This window comes from Gekko japonicus, unplaced genomic scaffold (genome assembly GCF_001447785.1).
Source record: "Gekko japonicus isolate JY-2015 unplaced genomic scaffold, Gekko_japonicus_V1.1 scaffold46, whole genome shotgun sequence".
Classification (NCBI taxonomy): Eukaryota; Metazoa; Chordata; class Lepidosauria; order Squamata; family Gekkonidae; genus Gekko; species Gekko japonicus.
Genome location: NW_015169173.1, coordinates 275,043 through 289,989, shown reverse-complemented (window position 1 = coordinate 289,989; position 14,947 = coordinate 275,043). Strand labels below are relative to the sequence as shown.

Below are 14,947 nucleotides of genomic sequence, written 5' to 3'. Positions count from 1 at the left end.
AAACAACGCCCCCCAAGCCCCTCTATCCACTCGCCACTTCTCCTGCCGCGGGGCAAGCCCAACGCCACGGAGAACCTGTCCAAGACCCTACTCCGCATTTCTCAGCAGCAAATAGAGATGGCTGGTAGAAGCTCTCAAAGCCCCCCCTCCCTTCTCCAGCCTGCACACCAAGACAAGCCGGCATATGCTTCTGCAGCCCTCCCTCCAACCCCCTTCTTACCTTCTTCCCCCCTCTCTGTCCTCCTCTGTTTGGTGCATTGCCACCTTTACCTATGGAAATTCCTGGAGATTTGAGGGGTGGAGCCTGGGTAACAATTGTTACCACTCTCCAGGTGAGGGCTACAGATAACTCAAAAATACAAATCCTCTTCAGGTAGCACAGATCAGTCCCTCTGGAGAAAACAGTGCACTCTGTCATTATACCCTGCTGAGGTCACCACAGGAAGCTGACACTGTTTGCCCAAAGCCAGAGCACTCTCCCAGAGCCTCTTTCTAGATCTCGTTGTATTTATTTCCACATCGGGCCTTATTTCTAGTTACATTTTATAGACAAAAGAAAGCCGAGCCAGAAATAGACGCAGCGGGCCCACCACAAGGGTGCTGGTAGGAAATCCCCACCCCTATAGTATGTGGCCTTAGTTAGGGTAAAAAACAGTTCTTAGAACACTCCTGTAAACCGCCCAGAGACTCCTAGGGGTTAGGGTGGTATAATAAGTCGAATAAATACATAAATAAATAAATCATATGCAAACAAGTGAACTCTGATTGACAATTGTAATAAATCATTGTAGTATTGTAGTGTATGTAAGAATTAGATATGGTGGATGAAGTAGATTGATTATAGATGATCGCCCAAGTTCATGTTTATGTTTATGTAAGACGATTGCCTATGTTATATGTATAATTGTAGTAGTGTATTATATATTTTTTGTTTGTAAAATTATAAAAAAAATTCACAAATTCCCATTACAGTCTGGAGCAATTATGCCAAGTAAACCAGTGTGTTAGCTAAACTTGTACAGTGTCAGAACTCTAGGTATTTCTTGGTGAAGGAATCTTGATTTTTGTGGATTTACTTCTATATGTTTAATTTACACTGAGTTGAACTGACCTTCCCAATTTCTGTGTCTGTCTTTTCCAGAAGGTTCTGATCATGGCCTTGGGGTGTGCGGATGGCTGCTAGTCGTCGTCTCCTTCATTTTGATTGTGGTAACTTTCCCCATCTCCATCTGGATGTGCATAAAGGTAAAAAACGTTTCTTGGAAAACATTCAAGGGCCCGGGCACACGGGCCGGATATCGCGGGGGGGAGGCGTGCCTAATTGCCCTGGCGCAGTTTGATCCGCGATTATGCGATCAAACATGCCGGCGGCACAGCACGGGTCCTTCCCTCGGTGCCAGCGGGTAAACGAGGGACCGGGGGGGAATGCTGCACGCCGGCACGATCACACCACGGGCGTTTGGAGGCAGCCCGTGGCAAATGTTTACTAGTACCTTGGAGGTACTAGTTTTTCAATGCGCATTGTTGGCGGTAAGCCACGGGTGCGCTCCACTTCCCAGATGTTGGGGTGTGATCGCACCCGGATAATCCGCCCACCTTCCATGCCTCTCCTGCGGCAATTTTGCCGTGTGACCGGGGCCAAGGTGTGGAATTTCCCTCAAACGGATTAACATTTGAACAGCATTTTAATCCTATGGGGAGGGTGTGCCAGTGACTGAGCATTTTAAAAAAATCTTGGACTTGACACATCTTATTCCACACACATGGTGCTGCCTTGTACACAATCAAACCTTTGGTCTACTTGTTAAAATCTTTTGCATCATCTGCCACTTGATCCAACTGGGAGTTGAACCTGAGACCTTCTTCATGCAAAGCAGATGCTCTGCCACTGAGCCATGACACCCTTCCTACATGCTTTCTGCAGCCTCAGTTTGCCTCCGTGCCATGCAGGGAAAGGAGAAGGGGTTTAACCCTTCAACTTCCACTAGGTTTTAAATATATAGGGAACCTGCTTTCTCCTATTCTGCTATTAGCATTTTAAACAAGAAACTACACATTTCCCTTTAAAATGCTAGTAACAGAGTAGGTGAGCCAGTTTTAAATAGAAGGTTAATCCTCTTCTCCCTTTCCCTTCATGTACCCAAGGCTAATTGAGGTTGCAGAAACCTGCAGTTTGCTGTGTCTCATCTGTTTGAGACCAGAGTCGTTCAGATTTTGCAAAAAAGGGAAGAATGAGGGGAATGTGAACTGCTTCAAAGGGGCAATCTGATGGCAGCCAGCTTTCTTGCTAGGTACTAGGAGCACAAGAAGTGGAGTAATATGCCTTCAATGGCCTCCTCGAACATGCCACATGAGTCCGACCTTTGGTCGGTCAAGGGCAGTGTTGCAGCTTTCCAGGGACTCCCCCCTCGTCCAATTTCCTGCTTATTTTTTTTAATGGGAGATTTCAGGATTCGAACCTGGGACCTTCTTGTGTGCAAAGCCGATGTTCCGCTGTGAAGCCCCAGCCCCGTTTGTAAAACGGGAAGAAGGGTCGGTTGCGGTTATCTGGTGAAAGTGAGCATGCGTCTTGTGGCTAGTGTTCCCTCTAAGCTGAGTTAGTGTGAGCTAACCCACAGTTTTTTAGCCTCCGGCTCACACATTTTTGTCTTAGCTCAGGAAGGATGACTCCAGAGCAAACTGATGTATGCAGTAGCCAAATCGCTCGCTCACAACTTTAGTGCCAGTAGCTCCACAAAGCAGAATTTTTGCTCACAAGACTCCACAGCTTAGAGGGAGCATAAAAAGCTGTGAAATGTCTTGTGCCAGGGTCCCCAGAGCTCTCCGTCAGTCGGTTGGTCCCTGAGGGTCTGCGGAATTCTCTCTGTAGTTTCAGACACTGCGGGATGGATGAACCTGGACTGTCGCTTCTGCTGGCCTTCGGCAGCTTGGACTCCTGTTATGCTTAGGACCAGTGTTCCCTCTAAGCTGAGTTAGTGTGAGCTAGCTCACAGTTTTTTAGCCTCCGGCTTACACATTTCTGTCTTAGCTCAGGAAGGAGGGCTCCAGAGCAAACTAATTTATGCAGCAGCCAAATCGCTCACACACAACTTTAATGCTGGCAGCTCACAAAGTAGAATTTTTGCTCACAGGACTCCACAGCTTTGAGGGAGCATTGCTTAGGACGCGGGTGCGCTTGCACTTTCCATCACGGTCTATGTCGAACCTCAGACCTCCGTGACTCCTCCCCCCACCTAGTGCCTCTCCCTGTTGTCCCCCCCCCCAAAGTGCAGAGCACCTCCGTACTCCTGTTTTCCACCGCCACACTGGAGCACACTGTGCTGTGTAGCATGTGCCCTTTCGTGCTTCTGTGTGCCCCGTATCTCTCAGCCTTGCTTTGGAGAGTGCTTGAGAAAGTCTTTTCTTAGATGCTATAAAAGAGGTTGGGGGAGCAAGATGCCCCCCCCACACCGCACCTGCCTGCATCTGCTCCTCCTTCTCTTCCCCCACCTGCAATTTGTGGGGGCTGTTCAGCATCGCAGTGACAGCAGGTTACTAGAAGAGACAGGACAGATATTTTAGATAGGAACTCTCAGTCCGGGGCAAGTGATGCTCTGTCTTCTTGGTGCTTGGGGGGGAGGGGCAACAGTGGGAGGGCTTCTAGTGTCCTGGCCCCATTGCTGGACCTCCTGATGGCCCCTGGTATTTTTGGCCACTGTGTGACAGAGTGTTGGACTGGATGGGCCATTGGCCTGATCCGTCATTGGCTTCTCTTATGTTCTTATGCCACCACCTCTCTCTTGCCTGCACGTGTACATACATTAACCCACGCACTTGCTGCCTTTCCTGCAGGAGGGAGTGGGGCATGATTCCTTCATGCCTCTTTAATCCCAGTTACCATCTGCATATCTGAACGCAGTGTGAAAAACTGTAGTTCACTGCTTCCAGCACCCCTGGTGCAGGGGGTGGAGAGTGCAGGGGGTTGGACTAGATGACCTGCAATGTCCCTTCCAACTCTATGATCACCCTTGCAGTGTTGCAGAAACATCTGGGGCAGTCACCTATTTCTTGGGGGAGAGGCAACAATGGCTAGAGGTGCCCTTGTTTGCAGCTGCCTACACATGCCAACACTTGATCTTAACCCTGGGATGGTTCTGGCCCTGTCTTAGGCCTGGTTCACAACAGAGGAGAATGAGGTGACTGAACTCTGAGGCGGTAAAATGGCTTTTCATTGCAGTCTGCAGGTGGTTGATTCCAGATCGGAATGTTCCTCTGCATAATACACTCCTTGTAAATGGAAAACTAACACTGGTTTCTTTCTGCCTACCTACCTACCCTGCCTTTCTCCTCGGTGGGGTCCCAAAGCAGCTTACATTGTTTTTCTCTCCTATACTTAGAGAGAAGTTGCTGTCTTCTTTAGTGTGCTTTTGGGAGTCTGCTCTTCCTGTTTATATTTTGCTCTTCATGGCTTGCCTGCGTTTTACATTAATTTGTACAATACTTTGGGAGCGTGAACTGAGGAGAGGAGAATGATGTGATAAGTTGCATCAGGTCCCCATTAGGGAAAACAGCAGGGTGTAAATAAAAAGTAATACAATAAAAATACTATGCAGAAGCATTTTTTTGTGGTCCAAACAATGCACTTTTTAGATAGTGGTCCAGTTTTTCCCAGCCTTATACCCACAGCATCATAGATGCAGAGTAAGGGAAGCAGAAACTTGGAGTGAATTGTGGCTGATTCAAGTCAGCAGAGAAACATTTGCCTTACATTTTGTCATTCTTAATCTTCTGAGCTGCTTTGGAAGTTGATTTTGGCGGGAAAGCACAATATAGTTATAACCTGCTGCTGAAAATCGGTACTCGCTGCAGTAGCACCTCCTCTTTTAAGGTTCCACCTCCAACTCCTGTACTTCCTAATAGCATAACACCATGTTATCATTCCTGATCTCAAAATAGATGGGATTACATACGCTAATATAATCATGTTGGTTTTAGAAACCTGCTTCATCCATGTTGCTTGGGAGGCTGCGGAATGTTACCTTTTTTCCTTCTTGTTTAACAGTTGGGAATAGTTTATACAACTGGCAGAATACAATGGGATATGTTCTTCTAGTTTGTACAGATGGTGACTTGCATGTTTGAATGCTCCCTTCTATTGGGGGAGGGGGAATCCCCGTAAATAGAAAACTACCACTTTGGGAGGAGAGTTGAGCCTACCTGTTTGATGTGCTGCAGGTTTAAGTGAAGGGAAGCCCCGTTTCCTGCGGAGAATTTAAACTTTCACTATCATCCTGCCACATGAAGGAGTAGAGTCTATGAAGAAGCCCTTTCCTACTTGATTCTTCTGATTGTACAAACTGGCTCCAAGAGCATGCCAACAGTAGATTTCCATTTTCCAGTGCACTGCATCTTCCATCCTGAATGAAAAAAATATATGGTTGCCTAGAAACCTTATGGAATTACCTGTAATCTCTCTCTGAGCTGTTACAGCTCTTGGCAGAGGCTTTTTTTCTCCCCTACCTGGGCTGCATTCAGATGCAACACCCAATCTTTTGTTTATTGCCATGGGAATGGAAATCCACGTGCTGGTGCATACCTCTTTTTGTTGTGCATGAACAAACCATCAGTGATGGTGACCTCCTGGTTTCCAAAATGCTACAGTTGTTATGATGTCCTGGTCAAACAAATCAACAAACTATGGTTCTTTTGCCTGCAGACCAAAATTAAAACTGGGCTTCAGAACCTGGGTCTGTAGATAAGGGAACACACCATGATTTGTTGTTCTATCCAAAGAGAACCCTTAGGGTTAGGTTGTCTGTTTCCTTAAAATGTGTCCAAAACAAATGTATACCACAATCAACCTACGCTGCAATAAAAGTAATCCTGAATTTCATTCTTACAGTAAACCAAAAATTATTTCCAAATCAGCAACAGATGACAGAAAACCAAGCGCTGGCTTGTAACCATTCCTGGAACATTATAAGCTTCAGACATTTTACATATAGTGTCTGTACGGTTTATTCTTCCCTCGTGCTCTCTGGTACTGCAGAATTCTAATTAGGCCTTTTCTCTAACATCCAGAGCAGCAGAGAAATCCAGTTTCTTTTCTGTGTACTATCAAGCCTATGCTACCTGTGAATGTTTTACAAAAACTTAGCCCAAAGAGGCTGAGAGATGATTTTATTTTTCCACACATGGGATTAATTCCCCCCCCACACACACACTTATTGTTCTATTTGCAGATAGTGAAGGAGTACGAGCGAGCCATCATCTTCCGGCTGGGGCGTATCTTAAGAGGAGGCGCAAAAGGGCCAGGTGAGTATTACATCAAGATCAGCCATGTGAGATAACTCTTGTGTTTGCCAGCAACACAATAGCACTTGGCAGGGTACTTCAAACAGAAGCTGCTGCCCAGGTTCCTAAAGAGCATGCAGTTAGCTACGTCATGCACCCAAAATTTTAAACGTGTATCATTTAATGGAACAGGATCACCCACTCGAACCTTCTCTTCCTGTTCTTCTGCACCCCACCACCACTTCGGGTTGCCATTTCCCCAATGGGGGTGGGGGTTCCCCCACTTTTGGGGGGCCCAATCCGCTGACAGCCGGCTGGCCGGCAGGGGGAGACCTGCCTCCGAAGAGCCCCGTCACGACTGACATGCTCGTCACAGTGACATCACCCAGAGGTGATGTCATCGCACTAGGCACATTGCACGGGGGACACTCTAGCATTTGGGTTAAAACTCTATGGTGACCATAGGGCAGGAGCAACCCTTCTACCACCTGTGTTTTTTTCCAACGTGACCAGCAAAGAATTCTTGGAACCCCTGAGGGAGGCTTAGCAGCAGAAGGGCAGCTGGTGGAGGGGAAGAGTAAGCACCCCCTTTAACTTTTGCCCTGCAAATACTCCCCCACACAGACACACACACATACACTGCTTGCACTTTGCATAGCATCAGCAAATAGGGCGGCTTGGAATCCTGTGTCTCCTGTCAAGTCTTCCTGTTTTGTGTTAAAGGGCAGACAGTTTTCAAAATCAAGGTGGATTCCAAAAGCACTTCACAATATAGCAAAGGAGGGGGACCTGCAGTTAAAGGGGCGGGGATGTCGCACCCTACAGAGCGCCCTCGGCTACATTAAAATAGCTCTTTTGCAATCTATCTACTGTCTGTACCTTTTTGAGCTTGTCTCTTAGGAATTCGAAAGCAAGAGATTGCAAGTAGATAAATAGGTACCACTTTGGTGGGAAGGTAACAGCGTTCTGTGCGCCTTGGTGTTTAGTCATGCCGGCCACATGACCACGGAAACGTCTTCGGACAGCGCTGGCTCTTCGGCTTTGAAACGGAGATGAGCACCGCAACCCTAGAGTCAGATTCGACTGGCTTTCGAGCAAGGGAACCTTTACCTTAGGGGTTAGAACCTTAACAATGAAACACAAAGAAGATTGCACAGGAGGCAGCTTGAAATGAAATTCTGTGTGAAGAAAACATGAGGCTGAAGTTAGGTTTTAAATCCTTTATATTCCCTTGTGCCCCCTCCTCCTTTCCAGATGACATTTTATTAGCATGATCTTCAGATAGATAGATAGACATACAGATAGACAGACAGACAGATTTCCAATGGAAAAGTGCTTTTTTGCAGTGAGCTGTGTAGTTTTATTTAATTATATTATTATTTAATTATAGCTGTTTAATTATATTCTGCGTTTGCGCTCAGGCTAGCTTGCAGCAGTTAAATTGTGTATGCATGCTTTTAAGCACTGGCCTCACACAAAAATGATAAAGAGAGGTCTCAGCTATCTTTGCTGGAGACCAAAAGATAAGATTACAAGAAGAACTATAGGACAGTAATTACCAACAACTACACCCGGAGTACAAGCCTAACCACAGCCACCAAGCCGGAAACATCAAGGCCAAAGCAGAGAAGCAGGAAGTATTTGTAAAATTGCAGCAACGCTCTTTGCGGAATCGTCCTACACCACACTGTGCTTCCTGGTAATCTTTGGCCCTGTTCACACTAGTCACTTTCTGACCAGAAATAAGTGTGACCTTCCATTATAAGTGTGACCTTATAATCTCCACATATTCTAACTTTTCTGTCATTCCGGGGAATACGAACAATAAGGTCTGATTTGATATTTTTGAACAGCAGAAACATGGTTTTCCTTCAACATGTCCTGTTCTGCTTCTGTGTGTTGTGAAGTACCCACTTGCCACAGTCTCTTCTTCCATTAAACATGTTGGTAGCGGCTGTAGCTTGTGCTGAAACTGCAGAGGATTCTTTGGAATGTTCCCTCTAAGCTGAGTTAGTGTGAGCTAGCTCACATTTTTTTTAGCTTCTGGCTCACACATTTTTATCTTAGCTCAGAAGGGATGGCTCCAGAGCAAACTAATTCATGCAGTAGCCAAATCGCTCGCTCACAACTTTAATGCCAGTAGCTTACAAAGTAGAATTTTTGCTCACAAGACTCCACAGCTTAGAGGGAGCATTGGTTCAGATATAAGAGTAATCTCTGCTTCTTTTTGGGGCAGTTTCTTTTTCTGCACCACATTTAGTAGTCCGTCTTTCAAGATCTCATTTCTCTCATTCTAAAAAACAAAGTGATCTCTCAGAGTCTTTTTTCAGAACCCCCCCCCCACCCCCCCCACCTCAAGCTGTTTCTTCAAAGTTGCAAGGAATTCTGACACACTTCCCCTTCGGTCTCTGAGGGGGAATCGAAATTGTTCAATGAAGAAAATGTTAGTGGGCACAAAATGGCCTTTCACGGGGCTCTTTTTGTAGAAAAAGGCCAGCAGGAACTCATTAGCATAATAGGCCACACCCAACAGTAAAACCTATTAGCATATTAGGCCACACCCCTGACAGCGCCGCTCATTAGCACATTAGGCCACACCGCCATGTTACCAGAAGTGTGGTTATCCAGCCACACTCACCTTTCCCTTCTTATTCTGTTTACCTTGTTTGTTGTCAAAACCCAGGGCTTTTTTTGTAGCAGGAACTCCTTTGCATGTTAGGCCACACACCCCTAATGTAGCCAATCCTAATGAGTTTCTGCTGTTGGGTGTGTCCTATTATGCTAATGAGTTCCTGCTGGACGTGGCCAACTCGGGAGCCAGCCGGAACTCCGTTCCTGTGCGTTCCTGCCCAAAAAGAGCCCTGGTTCAACATTTTAATAGTCTCTTCATAGTTCATTTACCCAGGTTCTTGTGGCTCCCGTTGCCAGCTGATCAGTAAAAGGCCTGGGCTGCTCGGTATGGCAGTTTTACAGGGTTGCCAGGCCTGCGTTGGGAAATACCTGGAGATTTTGGGGGTGGGGCTTGAGAAGGGGAGGAGAGGGACTTCAGTATGGTAGAATGCCATGGGCCTCACCCTCCAGAGCAGCCATTTTCTTCAGGTGAACTAATCTCTGTCACCTGGAGATCAGCTGTCATAGCGGAAGATCTCCATCCATCACCCTGAGGTTGGCAACTCTTTTACTTAATGCACAGGTGGGGAGGAACCCCCCCCCCCCATGGAGAGAAACATAATCACTTGTCCTTGCCTCCATGTCGAGCAGCTGTAAAAGACACAGCTACATTGGTTGGTTGAAAGGTTGGCAACCTTACCCCCCCCCCCAGCTTCCCCATAAGCAGGTTTGTCCACACTTCCTGTTTCTCTGCTTTGACCTAGAAGTTTCTACCTTGTCAACTGTAGTTAACAGTGTATTCCAGGCCTGGTTGTTGTAGTTAGTTGTTGCTATGTAGTTCTTGTTACCTAATCTCCTGGACTCCAAGGAAGTTAGTTGAGAGTTCACATTATCTTTGTGGGAAGCCGGTACTTAACAGAATGATTTCGCAAGTTTTATGAAAGAGGAGACGTCTGTAAAAAAATAGATGTCTACTTGTGAAAGCAGGAAGGTTTCCAGTTTAGTGACAAAGAGGAAACCTGTGTTCAAAGACTGGAACGGGATTTTGAAGTGAGTGGAAGAAAAGAAAAGGAGAAAGAGCACAAGCCCATGTTGGGCAGAAATCGCTGCCCGTGCATGGTGTGCAGAAGGTTCCTGTTTCAGTCTTTGGTGTTAGGGAAAGGCAGAGAAAGGCCTCAGGCAGCGTCTCTGAAGATCTTGGAGCCTGATGGACCAGTGTTTTGATTCTGTACAAGGCAGCATTATATGCCCATGTGTTCAGTTATCATGGATGTCACATCCCCCCCCCCCCAGTGTTTTATGGTTCTATTTTTTTTCTTTCCTACAGGCCTATTTTTTGTCTTGCCTTGTACAGACAACATTATCAAAGTGGACATGCGGACAATATCCTTCGACATACCTCCACAAGAAGTATGTATTCCCTTTCCAGGGTTGCCTTCTTTGGGGAGAGGCTGTGACTTGGTGGTGGAGCATCTGCTTGGCATGCAGAAGGTCCCAGGTTCAACCTCTGGCATCTCCAGTGAAAAGGGCCACGCACTTCCAGCACTTCCCCCATCCAGTTTGGGAACTCCCTTGGCAGTTGTTTCCAAGTTAAAATTAAAATGTTGGGAGATCCAGTTGAGAATCTCTTGATGGTACACAGAGGCCTTCTCAGAGTCATCTGTCAGAGCCAATGTGGTGTAGCGGTTAAGAGTGGCTGACTCCAATCTGGAGAGCTGGGTTTGATTCCCCGCCCCTCCACATTAAGCCTGCTGGGTGACCTTGTTCCAGTCACAGTTCTCTCAGAGCTCTCTCAGCCCCGCCTACCTCACCAGGTGCCTGTTGTGGGGAGAGGAAAGGAAAGCGATTATAAGGTCTGCTGGGTGACTTTGGGCCAGTCACAGTTCTCTCAGAACTCTGTCATCCCCACCTCCCTCACCAGGTGCCTGTTGTGGGGAGAGAAACGGAAGGTGATTGTAAGCTGCTTTGAGAATCCTTACGGTAGAGAAAAGCGGGGTATAAAAACATACTCTTTTCCTGTCAGAATTGGAACAAGTTTAGTTTAGCATGCAGTATCATTGAGGGAGTTCGAAATGGTCATCCATGATCCTCAGGGCGTACTGCCCCTACAGCAGTTTCCATACATTGTTACTGCCCACCCCTTGCCTGGGGTCACTGGGGGACTCCAGCTGTTTTTGTGGTTCCAGAAGAAAGATTATTCAGTAACTTGTGGTTTCCAGGTAACTGAAAAGATACCACAATCAACAAAGTGCGTTTATATTTTGTTTCCTGGAACTACTTGAAATAAAGATAAAACATTTGCTTTCCATGCAGACAGTCCCGGGTTCACTCTTTGGCATCTCTGGTTAAAAGGATGAATTGGAAGGTGATGGGCAAGAGAGAAGGCTGGACTTGTCTGATCCAGCAGGGCAACTCTGAAAATGTCCTTGCGTGGCCTCTGTGTGAGTGCTCCTGGCCATCGTAGTCTGGTGAAGGTGCTGAGAATTCCTTGTTAGAGATCCCTAGCCCACCTTCCAGAACGACCGTTCACTCCGTTCCTGGCGGAGGGAATGCTTATTAAACCAGATCAAGTCTGTAGTGTAAATACAACCCTGGGATTAAGTTTGGGATTAAGTGTGCTTCCGGGCCTTGCGCTCTATGGGCAAAGAATTCTCTTTTTCCACTGCAGAAAGGCACCTTTTTGGTTTAGCTATGCCGCTTGCAAACTCTCCAGCCTCTTTTGTCAAAGCAGACAATGTGCCGTGACAGCCAGACCGATGGCTCCTGTTTTCAATCCACTCAGCAGGCCTGCCAGTCACCGGCGATAGGCTTCCGTAGGCGGTAGCTGTCACAGAACTGGCAAAAGATTAATTGGCTGGAAAACCTAATAATTGTTAGGCATAATGTGTTTGCTGTTGCAGATGTACTGTGACGGAGCCACCTCCCCCTCCCTGTTTCCTCTTGGCTATTTGTTTTTGTGTCGTCCCCCGACCCATTAAGTTAAAATGTGCTTGTGGGTTTGTGTTTTGTTGTGGGTGGTGGTGGCAGATTTTCATTTGGAAAGTGCAGGTGTTTTAGATTTGGGGGGGGGGGGAGTCTGTCCTCCCCTTGTTTTCTCCTTCTGTTGCGACACTATTGCCAAGTGCCAAATCTCAGCATTGGGGGCAGGGGGGAGAGGAGTCTATATAATGCAGCCATGTTATTTTTTTTTGCGGGGGGGGGTGTTTGGTGTTTTCAAAATATGTGCATATGTGTGTGCACGTGTGAGTGTGTCTGCACCTGGAAGTCATGGCGACCTCTGGCGACTGAGCCCTACTGGGGGCCCAGAGGATATTCAGAGCAGTGGCTGAATAAAGCCTGCCCCCGCCTCCCGTATTCCAAGGAGGTCTCCCATCCAAGTACTTGCCAGAGTCGACCCTGCTTAGCTTCCGAGATCTGACGAGATCGGGCTTCCCCGGGCTATCCAGGTCAGGGCACCGTCTTCTCGATTAGCACAGAGCACAGTGATCCACTTGGGAGTTCTTCTGTCCAAGCCTTATTGAAATAAGTATTCTAGAAAGTGACAAAACCAGGGCTGTTTTTGGGCAGGAACGCACAGGTACGGAGTTCCGGCTGGCTCCCAAGTTGACCATGCCCAGCAGGAACTCATTAGCATAATAGGCCACACCCAATAGCAGAAACTCATTAGGATTGGCTACATTAGGGGTGTGGCCTAACATGCAAAGGAGTTCCTGCTACCAAAAAAGCCCTAGGCAGTCGTAGACACCAAAGGAGCGGAGGTAGGTGGGACCGATCCCGAGTCCCCCTCCGTGTTAGGTAGGTTTCCCTCAATTCCGCTCATGATCTTGCCAGATTCGGAACGATAGGAGAAAGGGAGTTCTAACAATATGTTGGATCCCCAAGCATCGAGAATAAATCCACGTTTTCAAGAAAAGCAAAATTTATTTCAAAGCGTTGAAGACATACTCAAACACGTTCTTTGTTAGAACTGGGGATACACAGTTAGGTCAAGCATAATAAAGGAACTTCAAACAGATACAGATCCAATGAATAGCTTTCCCGCTGGCGGGCTAATGAAACGGTTGCGCGCCCAGTCCATGGGAACCAGGCAGAACATCAGACAAAACACAGGTGCAGTACTCATGAGAAAAGCAATAGGCAAGCATTACAGCATCTTCTCCCCCACACAACCTCCAGCAGTTATCTTGTGCATTCCAACGCAGGAGCAGGAGGATAGAAAACAAGCCGGGTGCAACAGGGAAAGGATATGTACACAGAGGTCACAGAAAACAGAATGGCAGCTTGCTGACAACAAGAAGTTGAAGAAAAGGATGGGAGAAGTTGAAACAAAGCAGAATTGCCAAGAGAATCGAGTTTTGCAGCTACAGATGGAAAAAGCTAACATTCTCAGGTTTCAGGGAGTTCCTGAAACGGATGGGGAAGACCTGAAGAGGGTGCTTAGTGAGATCATCACTCCAGTGGTAGGCTTAACAGTGGATGAACTTGTAAACAAAATGGAGTCAGCCTACAGGGCATACTCCAATTACATTAAAAAAAATAGCCTACCTGGAGAAATAGTGGACAGGTTTTCAAGAAGACAGACGAGAGATGCCATTTTAAAAGCAACATCAGCAACTCCACTGAAAATGGGAAATGTAACCATTAAAACTTTTAAAAGACATTCCATTTGAAATTAGACAAAAGAGGAAAAATTACAAGGACTTAATTTCTTTCCTTCAAACTAATGGGATATCGTACAGATGGGCGGTTCTGGAGAGTGTCATCTTTAATATCAACAACAGAAGAGAGGAGATAGACTCCACTTTTAAAGTTAAAGAATTTTTGAGACGTCAGCTGGGGACAGATGAAGAGTCCAAAGAGGAAGAAATGAAGTCTGTTGACTCTGCTACCTCTGGAATGGAAGAGGACTCTGCGGCAGAAAAGGGTGCAGGACCCGCCAGAGTGGTATGCAATTTTAGGGACAGAAAGCCGAAGTAAAGGCAGAAGGACTTGGAAAATGGCCTTTTGAAGTGAAGAACAAGAAGATGATCAGAGGTCTTTTTAAATTGCAGATGCCAGGAACTGAACCTGGGACCTTTTGCATGCCAGGCGGATGCTCTATCACTGAGCCTGTCCCCAAAAAGGACATAGGATTCTTATCTCATTACTGATAGTAATTTTCTGCCCCCAAGCATTTTCCCTCTGCTCTAATGACTATATTGTACCCTCTGCTCTAATTACTATATTGTACCTTTGCATCCTGCATTTCTTCCCTGCAACACCTCTCCCACCTTCTGACTGGGATATAAGGACTCAGAAATCTCCATTCCAACTCGTATCTGACAAAGGGAGATTTGACTTTCAAAGGCTCATACCCCCAAAATCATGTTGGTCTCTAAGGTGATTATTGTCTCGAATCTAGCTGTTCTACCTCATACCAACATGGTTACTTTCTGAAACTAGCTTCATAAAAGCAAGGTGACTTCAGAGCCATAAAAGTTTATCAAATTCTATCACTGGAAGACCCCACAAGTTTGTAATATATATATATATCAGACATGTATATTTTATGCTTGTGTTGCAGGGCTCTCAGAAAATTCCTGCCCTGACATAAGGCATACTACAAGCTTTGATCTTTATTAGAAGCTATAAAGGTACCCACAACACATGCTCTTAAAAAAAAACACTTTGCACTTGTTTTCTTGGCAATTTAATCTTGATGTGTTTAAAACGGTGTTTCCAGTCCCACCCTCACCAATCTGCCCCAGTGTAATGGTGTCCTTGCTCCACAGTTAAAATTGGCTTCCAGTCCCTGACAATACTCATGGGGGATGATAATTTTATATATATATAAAATGTTCTTAATGGACCCAGAAGAAGGAGTCAGCAGATTCCGAATCATCCTTTATTCAAATGCGCTAATGTGCCCACCCACCTTGAAGTTGTTTATTAGCAAATCTAACCAGCAAACATACCCCCTTAGGCATGGATGGTTGGGTAAGCTTGTGAAATTAGAATCATTAGGTGGTTAAGGACTGAGATGCACAAATAGTGTGGTGAGATTTATTTTGAGTTTTCTTTTAAC

The 14,947-nt window shown here is 46.2% G+C and overlaps 1 protein-coding gene across 1 annotated transcript in view; it reads left to right on the top strand.

Annotated features, from left to right (window-relative positions):
- The window catches only part of STOM (stomatin), a 49,250-nt gene that overhangs the window by 10,872 nt on the left and 23,431 nt on the right, over positions 1-14,947 (top strand). Inside the window, exons 2-4 of the mRNA XM_015415840.1 lie at positions 1,142-1,245; positions 6,222-6,294; positions 10,211-10,293. Of these exons, the coding sequence (XP_015271326.1) occupies positions 1,142-1,245; positions 6,222-6,294; positions 10,211-10,293 (260 nt within the window). The remainder of the gene's footprint in view (positions 1-1,141; positions 1,246-6,221; positions 6,295-10,210; positions 10,294-14,947) is intronic.